The 18,711-nt window shown below is 41.8% G+C and overlaps 1 protein-coding gene and 1 non-coding gene across 6 annotated transcripts in view; one reads left to right on the forward strand and one right to left on the reverse strand.

Moving 5' to 3' along the window:
* Positions 1 to 16,174, forward strand: part of Arhgef28 (Rho guanine nucleotide exchange factor 28) — a 282,273-nt gene extending 266,099 nt beyond the window's left edge. For all 5 annotated transcript variants that reach the window (XM_040729095.1, XM_040729097.1, XM_040729098.1 and 2 more), the window contains one exon: positions 14,986 to 16,174. In XM_040729095.1, the coding sequence (XP_040585029.1) occupies positions 14,986 to 15,149 (164 nt within the window). In that variant the 3' untranslated portion in view covers positions 15,150 to 16,174. The remainder of the gene's footprint in view (positions 1 to 14,985) is intronic.
* On the reverse strand, positions 7,003 to 7,127 carry LOC121133237. Its single transcript, XR_005870027.1, has one exon. It is a non-coding gene; the product is annotated as a small nucleolar RNA SNORA40 (small nucleolar RNA).
* Positions 16,175 to 18,711: the final 2,537 nt, after the last annotated feature.

Here is an 18,711-nt window from a genome sequence, read left to right on the forward strand (position 1 = left end):
TTAAACGGGTGTTTAAAATTATTTGGTGTGTCTCTGATTTCTCATGCTCCTGATACTATCTTCTTTGTGGGTGGTATAAGTATTACATAAGGCAATACATGAAAAATTCCTAGGATTTAGTAGCATGTAATAAACATCACTGGTGCTGTTAGTTCTTGTGGTGAGAGTGGTCTAAGTTCTTAGGAGGCACATCTGATCACTTGAGCCACTGGCCTGCTGCCACAGTGCTCGCTGCTGATGGGAAATGCCACTTGTGTCCCATTGGGGTGAAGCCATTACACCTTTAATAGTGTTCCACAGCTTGAGTGGCTGGCTGTTATTACTTATTTTAAGTTCCCATGACCATATTGGGAAATGTTGAAGGGATGACAAGATGGTTTTGTACGATTCTGGTGTGTTCCCATGCTCTGTGACATTTCCAAAGTGCCACTTCCCAAGCCCATCTAGGTACCTTCCTTCTTTTTTCTCTTTCTTTCTTTCTTTGTTTCTTTCTTTCTTCTTCTGTGAGACAGCCTTTGGAAAATACTGATGTCACTGGATGTTGAAATCAACCCCTTACATGTGGCACACCCTTCAAATACACACTCAACCCCCGCCTCCAAGAGTTGAAATCCAAATGACACATCTAAGCATGATTAGCTACAGGGGTTGTGTTTTGACATTCAAACCAAGCACAATGAACTTCAAATAGGACATTATTTACAACACCTCCATGCCCGGCCACACTGCAGATGTGTCAAGGGTTGGTATCCAGGACTCTTAGGGTTTGTCTGGGTCAGCCTTATGGACTTATTAAAGCCCTCTGTATGTGGAAGTTGCTCGCCCCTGAGGAAGCCCAGAAGGCTATATTTGCACTAAAAGCAGAATCCGACTTCTAGTCACCCAGCCCCATAAAATATCAGCCTTCTTTACACAATGGTCCAGTCATAGTATTTTGGTTCATTTCTGATGTACCTATAGTTAATCCATTCCCTCTGTCATGAGGGTCCCCTCTGTCTTATACTTTGACCTTGTCACCTCTCCTCCTCCAGAAATACTCTGGGCCATTTTCTCCCAGGGGTCTCTCCATACATCCTTGGCTGGGGTCAGGAGCCTTTCTTGTGTGGCTCTGTGGAAGCGAGCAGAAACTTCAGTTCACTTCCACAAAGTTCCCTTGTGCTCCCTCTAGACATTGCCATGCCTTATACAGCATGTCTATATGCCAAGGTGTATTTTTAACCAATCAATCAACTATCCAAACAGTTTTATAGAAAGACTATCAAGGTACAAAACATTTCTATCAACCCACTTAGGCTCTTTTTCAATCAGGCCTCAGACTAGCGGTGGCCATACCTCTGCTTCCTACAACCACAGGCTAGTTTTGCTTTTCTAGAATGTAATGAAATCAGTCAGCCTGTACCTTTCTGTGTCTGGCTTGTTTTCACCCTTCGTGTTATTTTTGAGATGTATCCATGTTACTTCATGGGCCTGTTACAGGTTCCTTTGTTTTACGGTATAATCTATTTATGATTATACCTGGCCTGCCTCTAGTTCGTGAATTGTTTTTATATCTCTCAAATGAATGTCTAGGAGTAGAATTACTACTGGGGTAGGTACCTGCTTAACATAAAGAATGCCATGGAGAGGTTTTGGAAGTAACTGTATCACTGTTAAGTCTCTGGGGTACTGAGAGCAGGTCAGTTTGCCTCATTTCCTAGTGCCCAACCCAGTGAAAGGCATACTGTAGGGACTCATTGTTTATAGAAAGGCAAGTGAATGAGATGCTCAAGTCAGTCGTCAGTCTGAATTACCCTCTGACCAAAATCAGGGATTTCTCTGATGAATGCAGGTTCATTAAGGTCAGGCAAAGCATGGGGACATAATGCTCTTTCCTCACCCTGCTCTTGACAAGCTCCTGTGTCAGGGTAGTGTGGGAAGGGAAGCCAGCAATGCAGGCTAAAGAGGGACCATAAAGGGGACCTGATCACCAGAAGCCACTAAGCTCCACAAAGCCAACCTTCCCTCATGGCATCTAGCATTTCCCCTTGCAATGACGGTATGCTTCACTGGGACGACCTTCGGTTTGGCTGTTGATATCTTGGTGAACTTTCGAGGTTCAGTTCAGATGCCTTCTCCTCCCCCAAGACTGGACTTGGCCACCACATCTGGAAACTATCCTTTTGTAGAAAGTGTTTGATGCCATGAAGCAGACAATATCCATTATCCACCAGCAGGAGGCCCCCACCTATCGAATGTAGTTGAACTTTCTGTGGACTGCCAGCTCCCGAATAATGACATGAGACTTTTTATTAATTATGAAAGCTTGGCCTTATCTTAGGCTTGTTCCCAACTAGCTCTTAGAACTTAAATTAACCCTGTTTATATTAGTCTACACTCTGCCGTGTGGCTTGGTACCTCTCCTCCTTAATGTATGTCAGAACTCCTCCATATCTAGCTGGCGAATCCCCCCTCTCAGATTCTTCTCTCAAATTTCTCCCTCTCCCCAGAAGTCCCACCTGTCTTTTCCTGCCTAGCTATTGGCCAACAGCTCTTTATTAAACCAATTGGAAGGTGCCCTAGACAGGCAAGGGAGGACAGAGTCACATCTTCACACAGTAGCCTGAAAAAGCTGAACTTACCTGTATTGTTATTCTACAAGGTGATGGGCAGCTCCATGGCCACAAGCTTGAGGGCTGTCAGCAGCTGGGGCTACAGTCATTGAAGGAGTACCTGGGGCCACTGGACAATGCCCTTGCCCAAGAGTCTGTTACTAGTAAGGAGTTAAATTATATGACTAGATGGGTGTTGTTTCTTGAGAAGAGTGGTTTGTAAAAGAAACATCTGTGTCAAAAGAGGAGGTTACTACACAACCTGTGACACCTGGATAAGCAAAGGATGGCAGCTGGCTTGCTTTCAGCTCTGGTCCCGGGTCAATGGTCAGGAAACACAAATATCAACAGGAGGATAGCTCTGTTTTTTTCATCTGTGCTTATTTACAAGACAGCCTTCAGTCAGTTCTTTTTGAGAGAGACGGTTCCAAAGAGATAGTCATATTCTCTGTGTGTGTGTCTCTCTTTCTTTTCTCCTGCGTGAACAGTTTGTTCTTTAATTTAGAGTGGTTATGCTTCTGTCCCCCAGTGTTGGGACAAGTGTGCCCCACAACAACAGCTGGTTTCGTTTTGATTTTTTGTTTGTTTTTTTTCTGTTTCAATAGTTTAGAAATGTTAATTTTCTCTTTCCTATATACTTCCTGTTTTGTGATTATGTAATTCCTAAATTATTTTAATTTTAATGTCTGAAAATGTAGTGATCTTCAGTGTGATAACAGGCTTAGAGAGAGCCAAGGTACGAGATATTGGTCAAACCATGCACATTTTCTGTGTATTGCACTGTGCTTTTTAAATTATAATATTTTGGAGTGACATAAACTCAATGCTGTAATTAGAAATGATATTTCAGGATTTGGTGTCTTAGCAAATGTCATTTCAAACAAATGAGAATTACAAAGTTAATGTTTCTCATCAAAAACTACAAAACAAAACAAAACTATGTTGCACTAAAAAAATGCCAATTTTTCAAAAGAAAGAATGGGCCTGCAAATTCTTCAACATTCATCATTTTGTACTTAGTCAAGAGAGAAAAAAACAACCCTCATTCATGGGCATTGAAAACAAAGAATTGTACTCCACTTTTAAAAACCTGGTAATAGCATAATTATGAAGAAGCAGGTAGAACTAATTAGCTTGGGTGTGTTTAGTGAAATTACTTGCCTTCTTCTGGATGAAAGCAAGACACCGAGTCTGGTATTCTGGAGAGTTTTAGCAGCTGCTTTCCCCTCTACTGAACCAGTAAGCATTAAGTACAGCATTAAAATTCCTAGGTTGATTTCCTGCCTTATTCAGCTGGCAGAGAAATGGTTCTTCTTCTCTCAGCAAAATGAGAGACGTAACTCTTTCACCATGGGTAGTGTCAAGCTGCTGGCAATTTTCCAGAAAGCCTGCTCCGGTGTGGTGGGGGGCTTAGAAACTTCCTGTCCCTGGAGCTGGAGAAAGATCTGGTGCCATGACGGTACTGCCTATAGCTTTGTGTCATTTCATCCGGCATTTCTTCAGTTATCCTTCCCTCTTCCCAGGCACTCCAGGATTCCACTGTTTTGTTTTATTTTAAAATGAGTACACTGCTTGTCTACTTGGATATGTCATGGACAGTGTCAGACATACACAGCATTAACAGAGGAGTGTAGTAGCTACTCATGTACCATCCCCCACCTTCACAAAATCTATGGCTAATCATATTTCCTCCAGATTCCCACCTCCCTAAATCCTGTATTTAAAGTAAATTGTAGAAATTTCCATAAATGTGTAATAAGCCATGAAAATTTCAACAAATATCTCTACTAGATAGGTTTTATTTTATTCATCTAATGATGATTATTTGCACATATGACTGTTGCAGATAAAATATAACACAGACTTATCTTCAATTGATAACAAATGGTTTAAGTGTGAATTGAATACGTTCAGTGTAGTGTAAGTATATGTTGTATGCATGTGTGCGCATGTGAATGTGTGTGCATGAGTATACATGTGAATGTGTCTGCATGTGAGTGTGTGTATGTGAATGTGTGTGCATGTGTGAGTGTAGGTACATGTGTGAGTATGTGTTCATGTGAGTGTGTGCATGTGAACGTGTGCATATGTGTGTATACATAAGTCTATATGTGCATGTGAGTGTGTGCATGAGTGTGCATATGTGAATGTGTGTGCATGTATGTATACATGAGTATGTATGTGCGTGTGAGTGTGTGTTTATGCTTATAGGGGAAATGTTGGAGGGAGGGATGTATATCCTAAGAAAAGATGTAATGAAAATAAATTTCTATTTTATTTCATTTATTTTTACTACCATGACATTTGATGTTTTACAGTTTGCCTAGGATCACAACTCCTTGAATTTGGGAGGATTCTTTTTTCCACTTTCTGATTCCTGCTGAGAAGTTTGACCTGTTTGGGTCCTGCTTCTTCCTGTGAGACCTGCTTCACCCTGGAGGCTTTAGAACCCTCTTCCGTCCTTGTCCGTCTGAAGTTCTGTCTAGAATCATCTGCCGAAATAGTGTCTATGAGTTATTCATTGGGCCCTTTTCACCCAGAGACATATTTCCTTCTGTTCTGGGAAGCAGTCTTTCTCTTTTCATCTTCTTTTTTAAAGTACGATTTCTCTTTACTTACAGCATGGCATTGCTACTTGCTGGAAGCCGGATTGCTCCAGTTCTCTTTTTATTGTTTTTTTCCTCCCTTTTCTATTTTTCCTTAGGTCTATAACTCTATTATTCCATCAACTTTTAAAAGCACCTTTGCACATGCATATATGTGTGTGTGTGTGTGTGTGTGTGTGTGTGTGTGTGTGTGTGTGTGTGTAAACCCACATACATGCCACAGCATGTGTGTGGCGGTCAGAGGATAACTTCAGGTGTTGGGCCCCACCTTCAACCTTGTTTAACACGGATCTCTCTCGTCTTCACCCCTGTGCACACCAGGCTAGCTGGCCGGAGTGTTCACAGGTTCTCCTGTCTTTGCCTTCCGTATCTCCCTAAGAGCACTAGGCTTGTGCATAGGTGCACTCCTGTGTCCGCTCTCACACATAGGTGCACTCCTGTGTCTGCTCTCACACATAGGTGCACTCCTGTGTCCGCTCTCACACATAGGTGCACTCCTGTGTCCGCTCTCACACATAGGTGCACTCCTGTGTCTGCTCTCACACATAGGTGCACTCCTGTGTCCGCTCTCACACATAGGTGCACTCCTGTGTCCGCTCTCACGTGGGTTCTAGGGATCTGAACTCAGGCTGGCAAGTGTGTGCTGCCTTCTCGTTTCTCACTGAACCATCTCCCTAGCCCCCACGAACTGCTTTTCAGTTCAGCTATCATTGCTTTAATTCCCGAGAAATATTCCTCAATTCTCTTACTGTTACCACTCAATGGACTATAGTTCTATCATTGGAATGCCTCTCCAGTCTTTCTTCTGAGGGTGGTAACCAGCTTTCCATGTGCTTAGTTAGGCTGGCTTTACTTTCGGCTCCTTCAGTGGAAGTTCACATAATAGCTGCCACTTTGGGTTGTGGTGATTGAACTGACCGAGAAACCTGTGCCAAGTGTGGAGAACTGTGTCTGCATGGATAAGAGCTCAATATTTTATGTTGATTTTCCACCAGTCTGGAGATTTACATTCATGTATCACCTTGAAATCCCTTAAAAAATAAGCAGAGGGTTGAACCTTTTCCGGCTAAAATAATGACAAATATAAAAGGCTTGTGTTGTAAGAAAACTGAGAAGATTTTCTGTTGAAGAATTTTTTTGTCCTTGCATCTGTTTTGGTTGGTTTTGAGAAGCAGCCCAAATATTATGGTAGGAAAATAGAGGTCCTCCTGAAGTTTGTGAACTACTCAAGTTTGATGTATATAGCACTGTAAGTTAAAGAAAATTCCAGTTGTTCTTCATAGTAACAATTCTCTCCAGTTTTTTATTCTCTGACTTTTTTTCCATAGTCAGAAGAGCTTGATAGCCCAGGGTTGCTAATAATTTACAGCCTATTTTATGTGTGTGACAACCTGCAATTGGAGCAGATAAATGAGTGTGTGCTCTGCTGGTGAACATTACCCTGTGCATAGTTGTGGGGGCAAGTTGAGGTTGCTGTGACTTCAGGTACCTGAGTTCACATGAGGGAATGGAAGCTCTAACCAGGGATCGCGATGGTCATCTGAGATCATATTAGTGACTTAATGGGGGAGGCCTTCAGAGTATTTCTACCATTCCTGTGTATGCTGACAAGTGTCTGTCACTGGGTCACATCCCTCCCTTTTCTTACACTGTGATTCTGCTAAGAGGACCAGACTAGCTGCGTTTCTATTTTTAAGTTGTTTTTCTTGATTTATATATGCTCTTGTATTTGCTTTTAAGTGAACCACAATTTGTTCTAAGAGGCCCTGTCATCAGTACCATAGATTCTTTGAATGTCTTCAGGACCACATTTTTCTCTTATATGTATTAATAATCATATTGATGAACAGTGACTTCTGGGTTGCAAAAGCAACTTTATTCTTGTGTCTCTCTTTATGTCCCTGTCAACTAGTTCAACACAAACACACACACAAGTGCTCCTGACTTAGAGTCATTTACCTTTTAGTTTTAAGGATGCATACAAGGTAATTAGCTTCATTATGGCATTTTCATATTTATGTCATCATACTTGGCTCTATTCTTCTCTCCTCCCAACCCCCCAACAGTCCCCCCACCTCTTGTTAATCTTCTCCCCAATAAAATCATAAGAATTCCAAGTTGATGTTTTTCTAGTGAGTCTGATCAAGGTAGATACAATTTTTGAACCAGATATTCATTAATACATTCATTCATTTGACAATATATTGACAGCTATTCTTCGTATAACCTGAGATTTACTTTGATATTGTCAGACTAGATGAACTACTTTTATTTTCTGTATCTTGAGTGTTCTTGTTTCAAATGAACTCAACAACAAAAGAACAAAGAAGAAATCCAAACTCCAAAAGAATCTTACCAATTCATTGCTAGAGATAGTAATTGAGATGCTTTCAGAATTAGAGTTCACTTAAAAGATGTTATTGGATTTCTAGGCAAGAACAAAGACCACTTTGGGATCAGTATCAGTTTTTATAGGGAAATATAAATGCAAATCAACCTTATTCATTTTATGGGCAATTTTGTATCTTTCTACAGTACATGGAAACCATCCATAAACTTGCCAATGACTTGCCATCCTGTTACACTAAAATTGATGTAAATATCAGTTTATCCAGACGAGGCTACTAATTCACCAGCACAGTGTCCCATTTATATCAGACATATAGAAGCCACACTGTTGGAACAACAGAGAACCCTTTATAATATGGTGATCCAAATAGTCAAAGGCTATTGACTTTTTAAAGTAGTCATGGCAATTTTCAAGCATACACAAAGGCCGTTTGATGAATTCCATCTACCCACAGCCAGTTTTAACTGTTAACAACCCACTGCCACTCTTGAGTCTATTCCCTTTTCTCTCTCATACTGAATTATCTTAAACAAATCCAGGACAGCCTACTATTGCCTTGGAAAAATATTTCATTATCGTTTTCTGAAAGAACCCTGTTTTTCATCTTTATAATGTCATTATTGCACCTAAAACAATATTAACAATTGTTGCTTAAAATCATGCTGTCAGTGTATGATTGACTATGATTGCCTTATAAATGCCCTTGATGATTGTTTTGTGAAAACAGAGTCCAAATAATTGCATATATAGTCTGCAGTTGCCCTATTCCTTTAGACTACTTTACTGTAAAGTTCTCTTGCCTCTCTTTTTAATGCACATTTTAAACATTCAATTTCTTTGTTGAAAGGGCCAGTATGAATTTTTCTGAGGGGAAAAAAATCCCCACTCCTGATCTTGATGATTGTATCCCCACGGCACCATCTTACGTATTCTGCAGCTGTAGTTCCTGTAGCCAGGCATAGACTTTTGACGAAATACAGGCTTCTCTCCGACACGAAAGCAGATCCACGGATGGAGCTGTGCATTTCCTTCGCATCCCGTCATGGGACACAGAGGGTCTGCTGTGTTCTTGATGCAGAGACTGAGCCCAGGGTCCAGCTGCCAGCACCCCTGAGCTAGCGACTCTCGAGTTTCCCACTGGCTTTTCTCCTCACAGCTTTAGCAGCCGCTAATGAGTTTGGCCTTGCTCCACTGTGGCTCTAGGCTTCTGAATTTAGAAGACTTCACCTATTCCAGCCTCCCACCCTGGGTGTATTCTGGTATCTTGCTTGTTTGTTTCCTTGCATAGTCTATAATGGCCTGCGTTTATTTCATGGAACAAAATCCTGTCAGTGACACTGTGAGAAGAGGCTCCCTGAGCTGGGAAACACTAGCCTGGTACTAATAAAGTTCCTCTGAGGTCCTTGTGTGTGACACATTCCAATCCTAAGCCCATTCCAATCCTAAGAAACCTGTCAGTTCTTGTGCTTGACTTAACCAGGTGTTTTATCAACCGCTGTTTTCTTTTTATCATGAAAACCTAATGGTGTTTTATGTAGAGACATACTTTGAGATGCTTCTCAAGAGCATGGCGAGGAATAATCCTTGTGGGACTTGGCAAAGTCAAGGTCATGACCACTAATTGGTGGTAACCTTCTTTGGAGAAATACAAATGTAAGGGCAAACTCAGGTTCCAACAGCAGATCTCCATGCTGTGCTGGGCTGTGCCATGCCTTTTGTGAACAGTTTCATCTACATGGTTCTGATTTCTTCCACTCTTTGTTGCTTTTTTGGCATTGAGTACATCTCCAATGTCGACCATTTCAAGTATATTAAATACTGTCAAAGTCCAATTCGCTGTCACAATGTTAAGAAGAACAGTTGTCACACAATTTACTTTATAATTTGGACACGCACGTACTATACACATCTCTTTCATTATTTCAGGTGCAGTATTGGCACATAGGGATAGAAAAAAAGGGTCACAACAGTAATTTAGAATTTGTTTGTTTCAGCTATCAACTCTAGATTGCTTTTCACATCAGAAGCTCACAGCCTGTTTTATGGCTTGCTATGGAAAATCGAATTGAGCAAAATTAGGGACAGAGACCAATTTTCCCTTGCTCTGAAGATACCTCCAGTTCTGTACAATAAATGTTTTCCATTAGAGGGAAAATGTTGTGCATTAATGCTCCTGAGAAAAAATAATGATTGCCAGTAATGCCATCAGGAAATGATTTTTTAAATGTTTCAGAGTGTAAGCATGAATCAGTGACTAAATGGGAATACAAATTAGTTTGTAGAATTGGAACACTAATGATAAAATCATTTCTTGGAGAAGAAGTTATTCTAGGAGAGTCTGAATTTTGAGTTTTGGGGACATGCACAAGGGACATAGTAGTAGTAAGACATACAAGTCAGAAAGCTTGATTAAAATAACAAAGAGCTGAGCCAAGGCTCAGAAGACTTGGAGTTTTGCTCTGTGGGATAAGACACAAGAAGGTTGAACAATACGTCATCAGCAACTTCAACAGTAGACTAAACACGCTTTGTGCAACCCCGGGCTTCTGGGTCCTTGGCTGTTGGTGTACTGTCGGGTTCCGTTCAGACCTTGGCAGTGATGCCTATGATGAAAGTTATTGTGTTTTCAATGTTAAATAAAAGATCGCTTCAAAATAGTCATGATTTCAAGTGTCTTTTTCTGCAGGATGTAGAAGTATACACTTTTTATTCCAACATTTGGGGAGTAGAGGAAAGAGGATCATGAGTTCAAGCAAGCCTGGACTACGTAGTATGACTCTATCTTAAAAAGCACACATACACAGACACACACACACACACACACATGCACGTGCGTGCACGAAAATAAGTATGAAAATAAACAAAATTTTTATATTCAAAAATATAAAAAAGGCAAAGAATGTGTTAACTAGACTTTTCAAATTCAGAGTCTTTTCTGCTTGTCAGAACCCTGCTCTTTATGATAAGAGACTCTTACTTTTGTTGGTCACAAGAGCAGATGTCAAGTGTAGATTGTAGTTGTGGATGTTGCTAGTCAATTTCCCCCACTCTGTTCAAATATATTGAGAAAACTGAAGACAGGGAAATGGAAAGATAAGACTATTGTATAAACATCAATTTAAATGCAGCTTCAAGTAATGGATTTGACTGCATTATGCACTCCTTTATTATATTTTACCTCTATAACGTTGTTTGTAAAATCACTGAGCCCAAACAGGAATGTACAAATTTCCTGGTTTCTTCCCAATCCTTTGTGACTTGCCCAAGGAGACATTTCATCTCATTGCGTAGACCTGATTTACTTCACAGTTTATGATTCACTTTGTTCATCTTAAATATAATACAATTATGTTTTCTAAACCATTTATAGGCTGGTCATGATAACAGCTAATGATCAAGTCATTTCAAAATGGTAATAGCCATAGAGACAATGGAATACTAAATTCTTCAGTGTTTGTTAGAAAGTCCAGTATTAGGGAGCAGAAGAATATATGAAAACAATAAATGGCAGTGTCAACAGGCAGGTTGTCCCAGATTTAGGGTATCGTTTTGGGGTATGAGTGCCCCATACACCCTTGTCTCTTAAAAACAAGGGTGTAGTCTGTGCTGCATGTCTACAAAAGTGGTACAGCCAACTTGTGACCAGCTCTGACTTTCAAAGCCATGTTAGGAGGCTGGCCTGGACCCACAGCAGCCCTCGCAATGTGCCTATGGAGGGCTTTTCTTTCCTTTTTGAAGTTAAATTTTCAGTGTGTGACCAGTAGCTTAGTTGTGCAGTGGGAAAGACTCAGAACCAAGCTTCTACTTTTCCATTTGCTCCAGCCAGACTTTCGGTTTTCAAATGTGTTTCAGCTTATTTGTTCCTATTTTAGGCTTAATAATCTGCGCTCTGTTCTGTTTCCAGAGATGTGGTGAGATTCAGATTATTTATGTCAAAGGGATCATGTTGCAGTTTGAAATTGTGTCTCATTAGAATAGTGCCTGCCTTTCAGTTCACCCGATTCTGATTCCATTAATATTTCTTGCTTATTAGGAATAAGGAAGATTTATTTTTCTCTTCATCGTATCAGGTCTTTTGATCACAAATGAAATTGGATAATTCATTTTAAGTCTCTAAGAATTCTGCTTTCTGAATGGGCGAGGTTCCATTTGAAGAAATGTACTTTCATTTTTAGATTCTATGAGAGAACCATGTTCTGTGGGGTTAAAAAAAAAAAGATAGAAAAGGGTAGCCAGCTTTCAGAAATACACAATTGCTCTGCAAGACTTCTCTTGGGGTAGAAATGGAGTAATAAAATCGGAAATCACAGAATGGCTTCTATTTCAAAGTCAGACTGCCTGACCTTGCCTGCTTAGTTCAGGTGGAAATGAAGAAGGAACACGGAGAAGGAAATTGAGTTCCCCTTCGGGTGACGCATGACCACACGGCATCCATCTCGGATTGCAGTGTGGGTCAGGCACTTAAGGGCCAAAGGTCCTGGTGGAAATAGTGTTCTGTTGTTTTCATCCTCGTTCCACGCTGTCCTGATTAAAACCCTACTCCCCACTGTAAACGTACACGTGTGCACACACACGTACTCCTGTATCCCACCAGCGTTATTTGGTCTCTGTCTTTGGGAGCTACAGCCAATCATTTAAAGATAGGAGAATTCTTTCTGATATGTGCTTGGGTCTTTGCTTTGTTTTTGGGCTTTCTCTTGAAGCCATTATTGGGACATCACAGATTGCCAGGTCCCTGGTCCTTTTGGACTCCACTTCATCCTGGACGAAGGCGGCTTCATGGATTATGGGAGTGTGGCCAGCGCTGTCGGGTTTCAGCAGTCATTTTGCAATCGCCTTTCAGTGGGTGATTTGTCTCATTCTCAGTGTAGTGGTTTGTGTGTCCTGGCTAGTCCCTCTATTGCCGAAGCATAGGTAACCTACCCAATCTTCCAGTATTTGCTAGATGAACGTGTTGAGATTTTTCTCCTTTGAAGTTGTTTTGTGTCAGCATGAGCCATTCCAACAGCTGCAGAGAGGAATTAAGATCTTGTGAACATTATCATGTCTACAGACAGGCATTCCCTGTCTCTTAATGTGGTAAAATAAGATGGGGAAGCATTTTGGGTTGATTTGTAGTCTTTCCCTATCAGTGAAATCATTGCTTAGGATATTTGTGTTTGTCTGATTGTGTGGGGAAGGTTGCTAGGTCTGTAATTATTGCTGTGTTGGTTTAGGGAGGCTCAGTACATCTCTTGCTTTGCTATCTTTTAGAAGGGTGAGTGGAGAGAAAATATTAAGCAAGTAGGATCTTATAGCCTGCAAACCCTGGGCAAGTCACTTCTAGAACTCTGAGAAGTGAGATGGTGAGACTCTGGACCTGGAGAGGAAGGTGTCTTTATTTAGCCACAATCCTCTAAGTTGAGGTCTAGCTTTGTGATACTGGGGAAAACGTTGAACTAGCCTGAGCCTTAGTTTCCCAACTTGTAAACTGTGGGTTATCTTTTGAGTTGCAAAAAAAGATGGTGAATATAAAAGACTTTGCACAATGCTCAAGCTGGTGGCAAGAAGACAGCTACATGACATCTGTCGTTTAGAGGCATTGTTAATGTAGAGAACAACACTCCTTGTATTTGAGAAGCAGGACTTAATTGCCCCAATGTAAGAGGATATTTTCTTTGTGGGTTGGTGCTGTGGCTCAGTTGGTAGAATGCTTGCCTAGCATGCATTCGTGTCACCGTGAGTTGATCCACAGCACCAGATAAACTGAACTTGGTGGCACATGTCTGTAATTCCATAGCTCAGACAGTAGGAACCGGCGACTTGGAAGTTCATGTCCATCCCTGGCTAGCCTGGGATATGAGAGACTCTGTCTCAAGGAGAAAATGAGAAAGGAAAAAGAAAAAGAAGTTAGGCTTTGAGTAAACTGAGACTGGCAGCCTCAGCTCCTCACTCTGCCCTCAGGGTCCTCATTTCCTTCAGAATGCATGAATCCAACCATTGCTTCTCCAGGCAACCTGGCCTACTTCCTATGGTTCTGGCTTCTGCCCATCCTCCACCCCCAGCCCTGCCTCCTATTGGAAAAAGAAAATACCTGGGGGTAGCAAACCATGGAGCCCTGTGGGGACATCCTGCCCTGCCTTTTTTACCAAGACTTGCATACTGCATTCCCTAACAGTTAAGATTCCCGTCTGCAGGGAATGGGTCAAAAGTACTTCTGTCATAGGATGGAGACAGGCTTGATGTCTATCTAAATAACGGTGGCTTGGGATAAAACGTGACAAAGATGATAATGGTCTCCTTTTGATGACTGAAAGAGACATGGGTGGACGGCAGGGTGACCTGCCCTCACTCCACAGGCAGGTGTTTGTGCCTGTTTGCCTCTGGCTTTACCTAGAAAGCGCTTATCTGCAACTGTGCTGTATTGCCACACCTTGAGGAGACTAGGTACTGGAAGAAACGCAATGGGAATGATTTGTAGCAAGTATGTCTCTCTCTTCATATCAAAGCACCCCTTCATCTCCCCCCTTAAAGCACAATATAGAAGCTTTTGTCAGAAAAGGGGAGAAGGTGCCCGCTGTTGCTAGGTAACCAGAAAAAAAACTGCAAGCCCAATTACAGTCACTGTTAGCAAGATTTTCCCAGAAACCTAGCTGCTCTTGCAAAGTCTTTTGTGTGTAACGTTAACAGACATGCTTAGTGGGAGGATAGAAGGTCTTTTTCATTCTCCAATGCCCTTTTCCTACTCCTTGTCCACACTATTGGAGCCCCAGATAAATGGAGAGTCTTGATTCTCTCTCTCTCTCTCTCTCTCTCTCTCTCTCTCTCTCTCTCTCTCTCTCTCTCTCTCTCTCTCTCTCTCTCCCTCTCCCTCTCCCTCTCCCTCTCCCTCCCCCCCCCCCCGGGGTTTCTCTGTATAGCCCTGGCTGTCCTGAATCTCACTATGTAGACCAAGAGACCAAGCTGACTTTGAACTCAAAGATCCAGCTCCCTGTGCCTCCTGAATGCTGGGATCAAGGACATGAGCCACCATGCAGCCTGAAACCAATTCTTGACTTGAGGTGTTCTGAAGGAAGATGCAATATAGATACATACATGCTTATGACACATAGGAGGCTACCTTCATTTTCAAGTCCTAACTCCTTTTAAGAAAATCAGTGGGGGATCCCTTTCTGTGGTAGCAGGGATGTAACAACTGTGACTAGGACCAGTTTTTATACACTTGACGCTTCCTTAAGAGTGTTCCATGAAGGTTATTTTTACTCCAAGGAGATGTTTGTGCCCACAAGTAAATACTGATGACATCACTAGATAGCCACTGTGATCCTCTCTTGCTGGGCTTGGGCATTTTCTCCCTGGCTGACCATGAGGCCATTGTATTTTCTGATACTGAGCAAAGTGTCATCTGCCTTGTGAATCCCAAGTGGAGTCTCCTGTGACCTATGATGTCTTTTTGTTGCAGATTTGGATTCCTTCCAGAGTGAATCCCCAGGTCCACAGGACACAAGTCAACAAGGCCCTCAGCCACAGCCACTCACAACAGAAGCAAAACTAACACCCCCGATGGCAGCCAGACATGGTGGGAATGCTGGAGATGGAGCAGAAGAAAACATTGTTTACCTCTGAGTGTGTGCTCATTCATTGTTTCCCAAGCAAACAAACAAAAATACTGTCACTTTGGGGAGAAACTTCCCCGGGCCTCAGTCCTGTGTGTGTGATTGTCTGCGCCCAAATTGCTTTAAGAAGAATATTTAATATTTCACACAAGTTCATTCTTTTGGGCATGAGTCTAATAATTAAATTATTGAAAAACAGCTCTCTCTGTATCATCTTTAACTTATCTCACTTATCAAGTTTCTAGAGGAAAAACTTAACTTGAGTAAGCTGAAGGAATATGAAAAAGTTGTTTTGACTCTCAAGCTCCATATTGCACTTTGTACCCATTCATTTGGAGTGTGAAATGCCTTTTAAGATAAAGATGAAGCTGTTTTAATTTACAGAATGATCTTCACCAGGGACAAACTTCTCTGACAGCAGTTGCCCATTGACAGTGACCTTGATAACCCCAAAAGCAGAGGCAAGTAAGGAAAGGTCTACTCTCGCTTTGTTCTTGTCTGTGAATGTCTGAGGCTTCAGAGTTGGAGCACCATTACCCTCACCGTGGAACCCATGCGTCCTGCCTAAGAACCTGTTCTGACGGGGCAGACGCTGTGCTGGAACACAGTCTGGACACACTCGGGACCTGAGTCATCCGCTCTGTGGCTCACTTCCTTGTTTGATGATGTTGGGTTCTGAGTGTCCATTCAGCAGCATCTTTGAGCCCAGCCCATAGCCTCCCACAAATCACTTTTGCTGTAAATAGTGTGACTCCACGAGAGAGCCTTCACTTGGGTCTTCTGGTCAAGGAGCGAGTGTCAAGGACTGCCATTCACTGCGGAGAACTTGTCCCTACAGTTCTTAAGGACAGAATGGCTAGTTATCGGTGAAGCTTGAGGCCTGTGTGGGCTTTTCTACAGAGGGACAAGTGGCACTTCTTGCTTTTAGAACACTGTGGATCTCTGAGAGAAAATAAACCAGGAAATGTCCTCTTCTTGTTCTTTGGGAATATTTGTATATGTTCTGGTCAGTGTCAATAAATACCTTTTATCTTATTATTTTACTCTGTAACTTAAATATTAAGTATAGGACCATAGCAAAGTATGCATTGTACACATGCAAATAGTCCTTATGGAAACTGAATGGGAAGGGGGGACCATTAATGTCATCCAGGATTGACTCATTGACCAGGGGAAACATGACGTAATGGGAAGTCACTCAGATCCCAACTTATTTTTCCTGAATTTATAAAGTTTGTGTACATTATATCTTCACTTATACAAGTCAAATTTTAACGTTGTAAAGAATCTCTTTTGAGGGGTACACTTTTCTAGATCCTGCTACATCTATGCTTTTCTTAAAGTACATTTAAGAGTTCGGTGACTATGTTTTCCCCAGAATGTGTGGTCATTAAAATTCATACCACAGCTGGGCAGTGGTGGCACATGCCTTTAATCCCAGCACTTGGGAGGCAGAGGCAGGTGGATCTCTGTGAGTTCGAGACCAAGCCTGGTCTACCGAGCGAGTTTCAGGACAGGCTCCAAATCAATACAGAGAAACCCTTTCTCAAAAAAAACCAAAACAAAACAAAAGTTCATACCACTTACTAAAGCACTGCCCTGTCACTTACCCCCAAGGCCAACTCCTAATGCAATGACACTCCCCTGAACCCCATGCCTAGAAGATAAGCCTTTTCTGGCTCCACTAAAGTTGACCTCAAAATCCTATGTCCCTTGAATGGAAGGCTTAGAGTTATTTCAATCTGAGTCTTAGCTCTGATAGCTATAAATATCTTCCCCCATTTTCTTTGTGACAGTGGAAATGAAAATAGTAAAAATATGTAAAGATGTTCAAAATCCCCATGGGTTCTGCTTTAATATCTGTGCTCAGTTGATTTTCAAGTCCTGAAAACCAGAGCCTTCATGCAGCTGCTATGGGACAGCCTGGGCAGTTTTTGAGATGCTAGTTTTTGTAGGTTCATTTGGGCTATTCTCTTATTTAATATTTTGCTGTTTTAACTGATGCAGTTAAACATCTAAGCTTCTTCAGGAAGTTCTTCCTTTTTATGTATCTTTACTGTGTAATGAGCACAGATCCTCTGCCACTGGGATGGCTCCTATGTTAAACACATGTGTTACCACTGTCTTGATAGCAGGACATGGGTTTTTGAGATGGGGTTAATTCACAAGGGTAGAACCTGTGTAGAGGGGTTAATGCACTTATTAGCAGAAACCTTGGGAAATGTCCACAGTCCTTTCATCAGATGGAGAACACGGCAAGAAGGCATTTTCTATAACCCAGGAAGTTGGCCCTCATCAGACACCAAATCTACTAACACATTGCTCTCAGATTTTCCAGCTCTTTAGACATAACATTCTGTTTTTCATGAACTACCTGGCTTGTGATATTTTCTTAGGGTAACCTGAACAGACTAAGACAGAACTTAGCAGAGATTGTTGACTCCTACACAAAGTCACTAATCTTACAAGAAGACCACTGTTTCCCAGATCCTGTGTAAGGATCCCCACAAGGATCTGCTGTACCCACCAAGTTGAATCTGAAAGGAGGCAGTCATCCTTTTGTCCTGAAATGAGAAGCATGCTGTTCTGTCCCTTCCAGGATGCATGAATTTATGCATCAGCTCCAGTTCCAATTGCTTTGCATTTCATCAGGATGTGTAATGGCTGTACCCTCACACCTTGTAGCATGCTCACAGTGGGAGCCCTGTTCATTCATGAAAATTAACAAAAATACTTGCTGCGGCTAAGGAGGTGTGTGTGTGTGTGTGCGCGCGCACGCGCGCGTGTGCACACAAGCATGTTCTGTAAGTTAAGAAGATAACACAATTCAGTCATAAGATTACAGATAGCAAACAGGAGTAGGTATTGCTTCCCATGAGGTCACTCATGTCAGTGCTTGACCATTGGGAATATGGGTTTTGAAGCAAATGTTCCGCTTAACTGGCTGTGTGTCCTTGATATTTGGCTTTACGTCTCTGATTCATCATCTATAAAAATGAGGATGATTACCTTATGGGGCTGTTATGGCCAATGTGATTAGAACAGAGTCTAGAGCATAGTAGTCAATCAAATATATGTCATATGCTATCACTTTTGAAATTCTATTAGTAATTGCTCAGCTTAGCCCCAAACATTAGGAAGATGGTTCTTTCTTGCCAGAAGCTGTGAATGGAGAATATGAGTGATTAGAAATGCTAGGGATGGCATTGGAGTAAGTTCCCAGAAAGCTCTCAACTTGTTTCATCCCTAAATGTCACTCATGTTTTCAACAAACATGTATTGACTGTATTCAAGAGGCCAAGCAGCCTGTCGGGGATGAAATGAAGATGATCAAGTTTACATATCTGCACCAGCACATGAGTCCATGGTCCTAACAGTGGCCCAGAAAATGACCTGGAGACATGCAGGTTGCTATGACAACTCACAGGAAGTGACTGCTGGGAACCAGTATATGTGGAACTGGGGGGGGGCAGAGACATGATAAAGAAAGAGATTCCTGAGACTTCAATAATAGAGAAAGTAGGTGGAGAAGACATTTCCAGCAAGTGGGAAGGAGTTCTGGTCTGGAAATA

The sequence above is a fragment of the Mesocricetus auratus genome, unplaced genomic scaffold, assembly GCF_017639785.1.
Source record: "Mesocricetus auratus isolate SY011 unplaced genomic scaffold, BCM_Maur_2.0 Super-Scaffold_100020, whole genome shotgun sequence".
Classification (NCBI taxonomy): domain Eukaryota; kingdom Metazoa; phylum Chordata; class Mammalia; order Rodentia; family Cricetidae; genus Mesocricetus; species Mesocricetus auratus.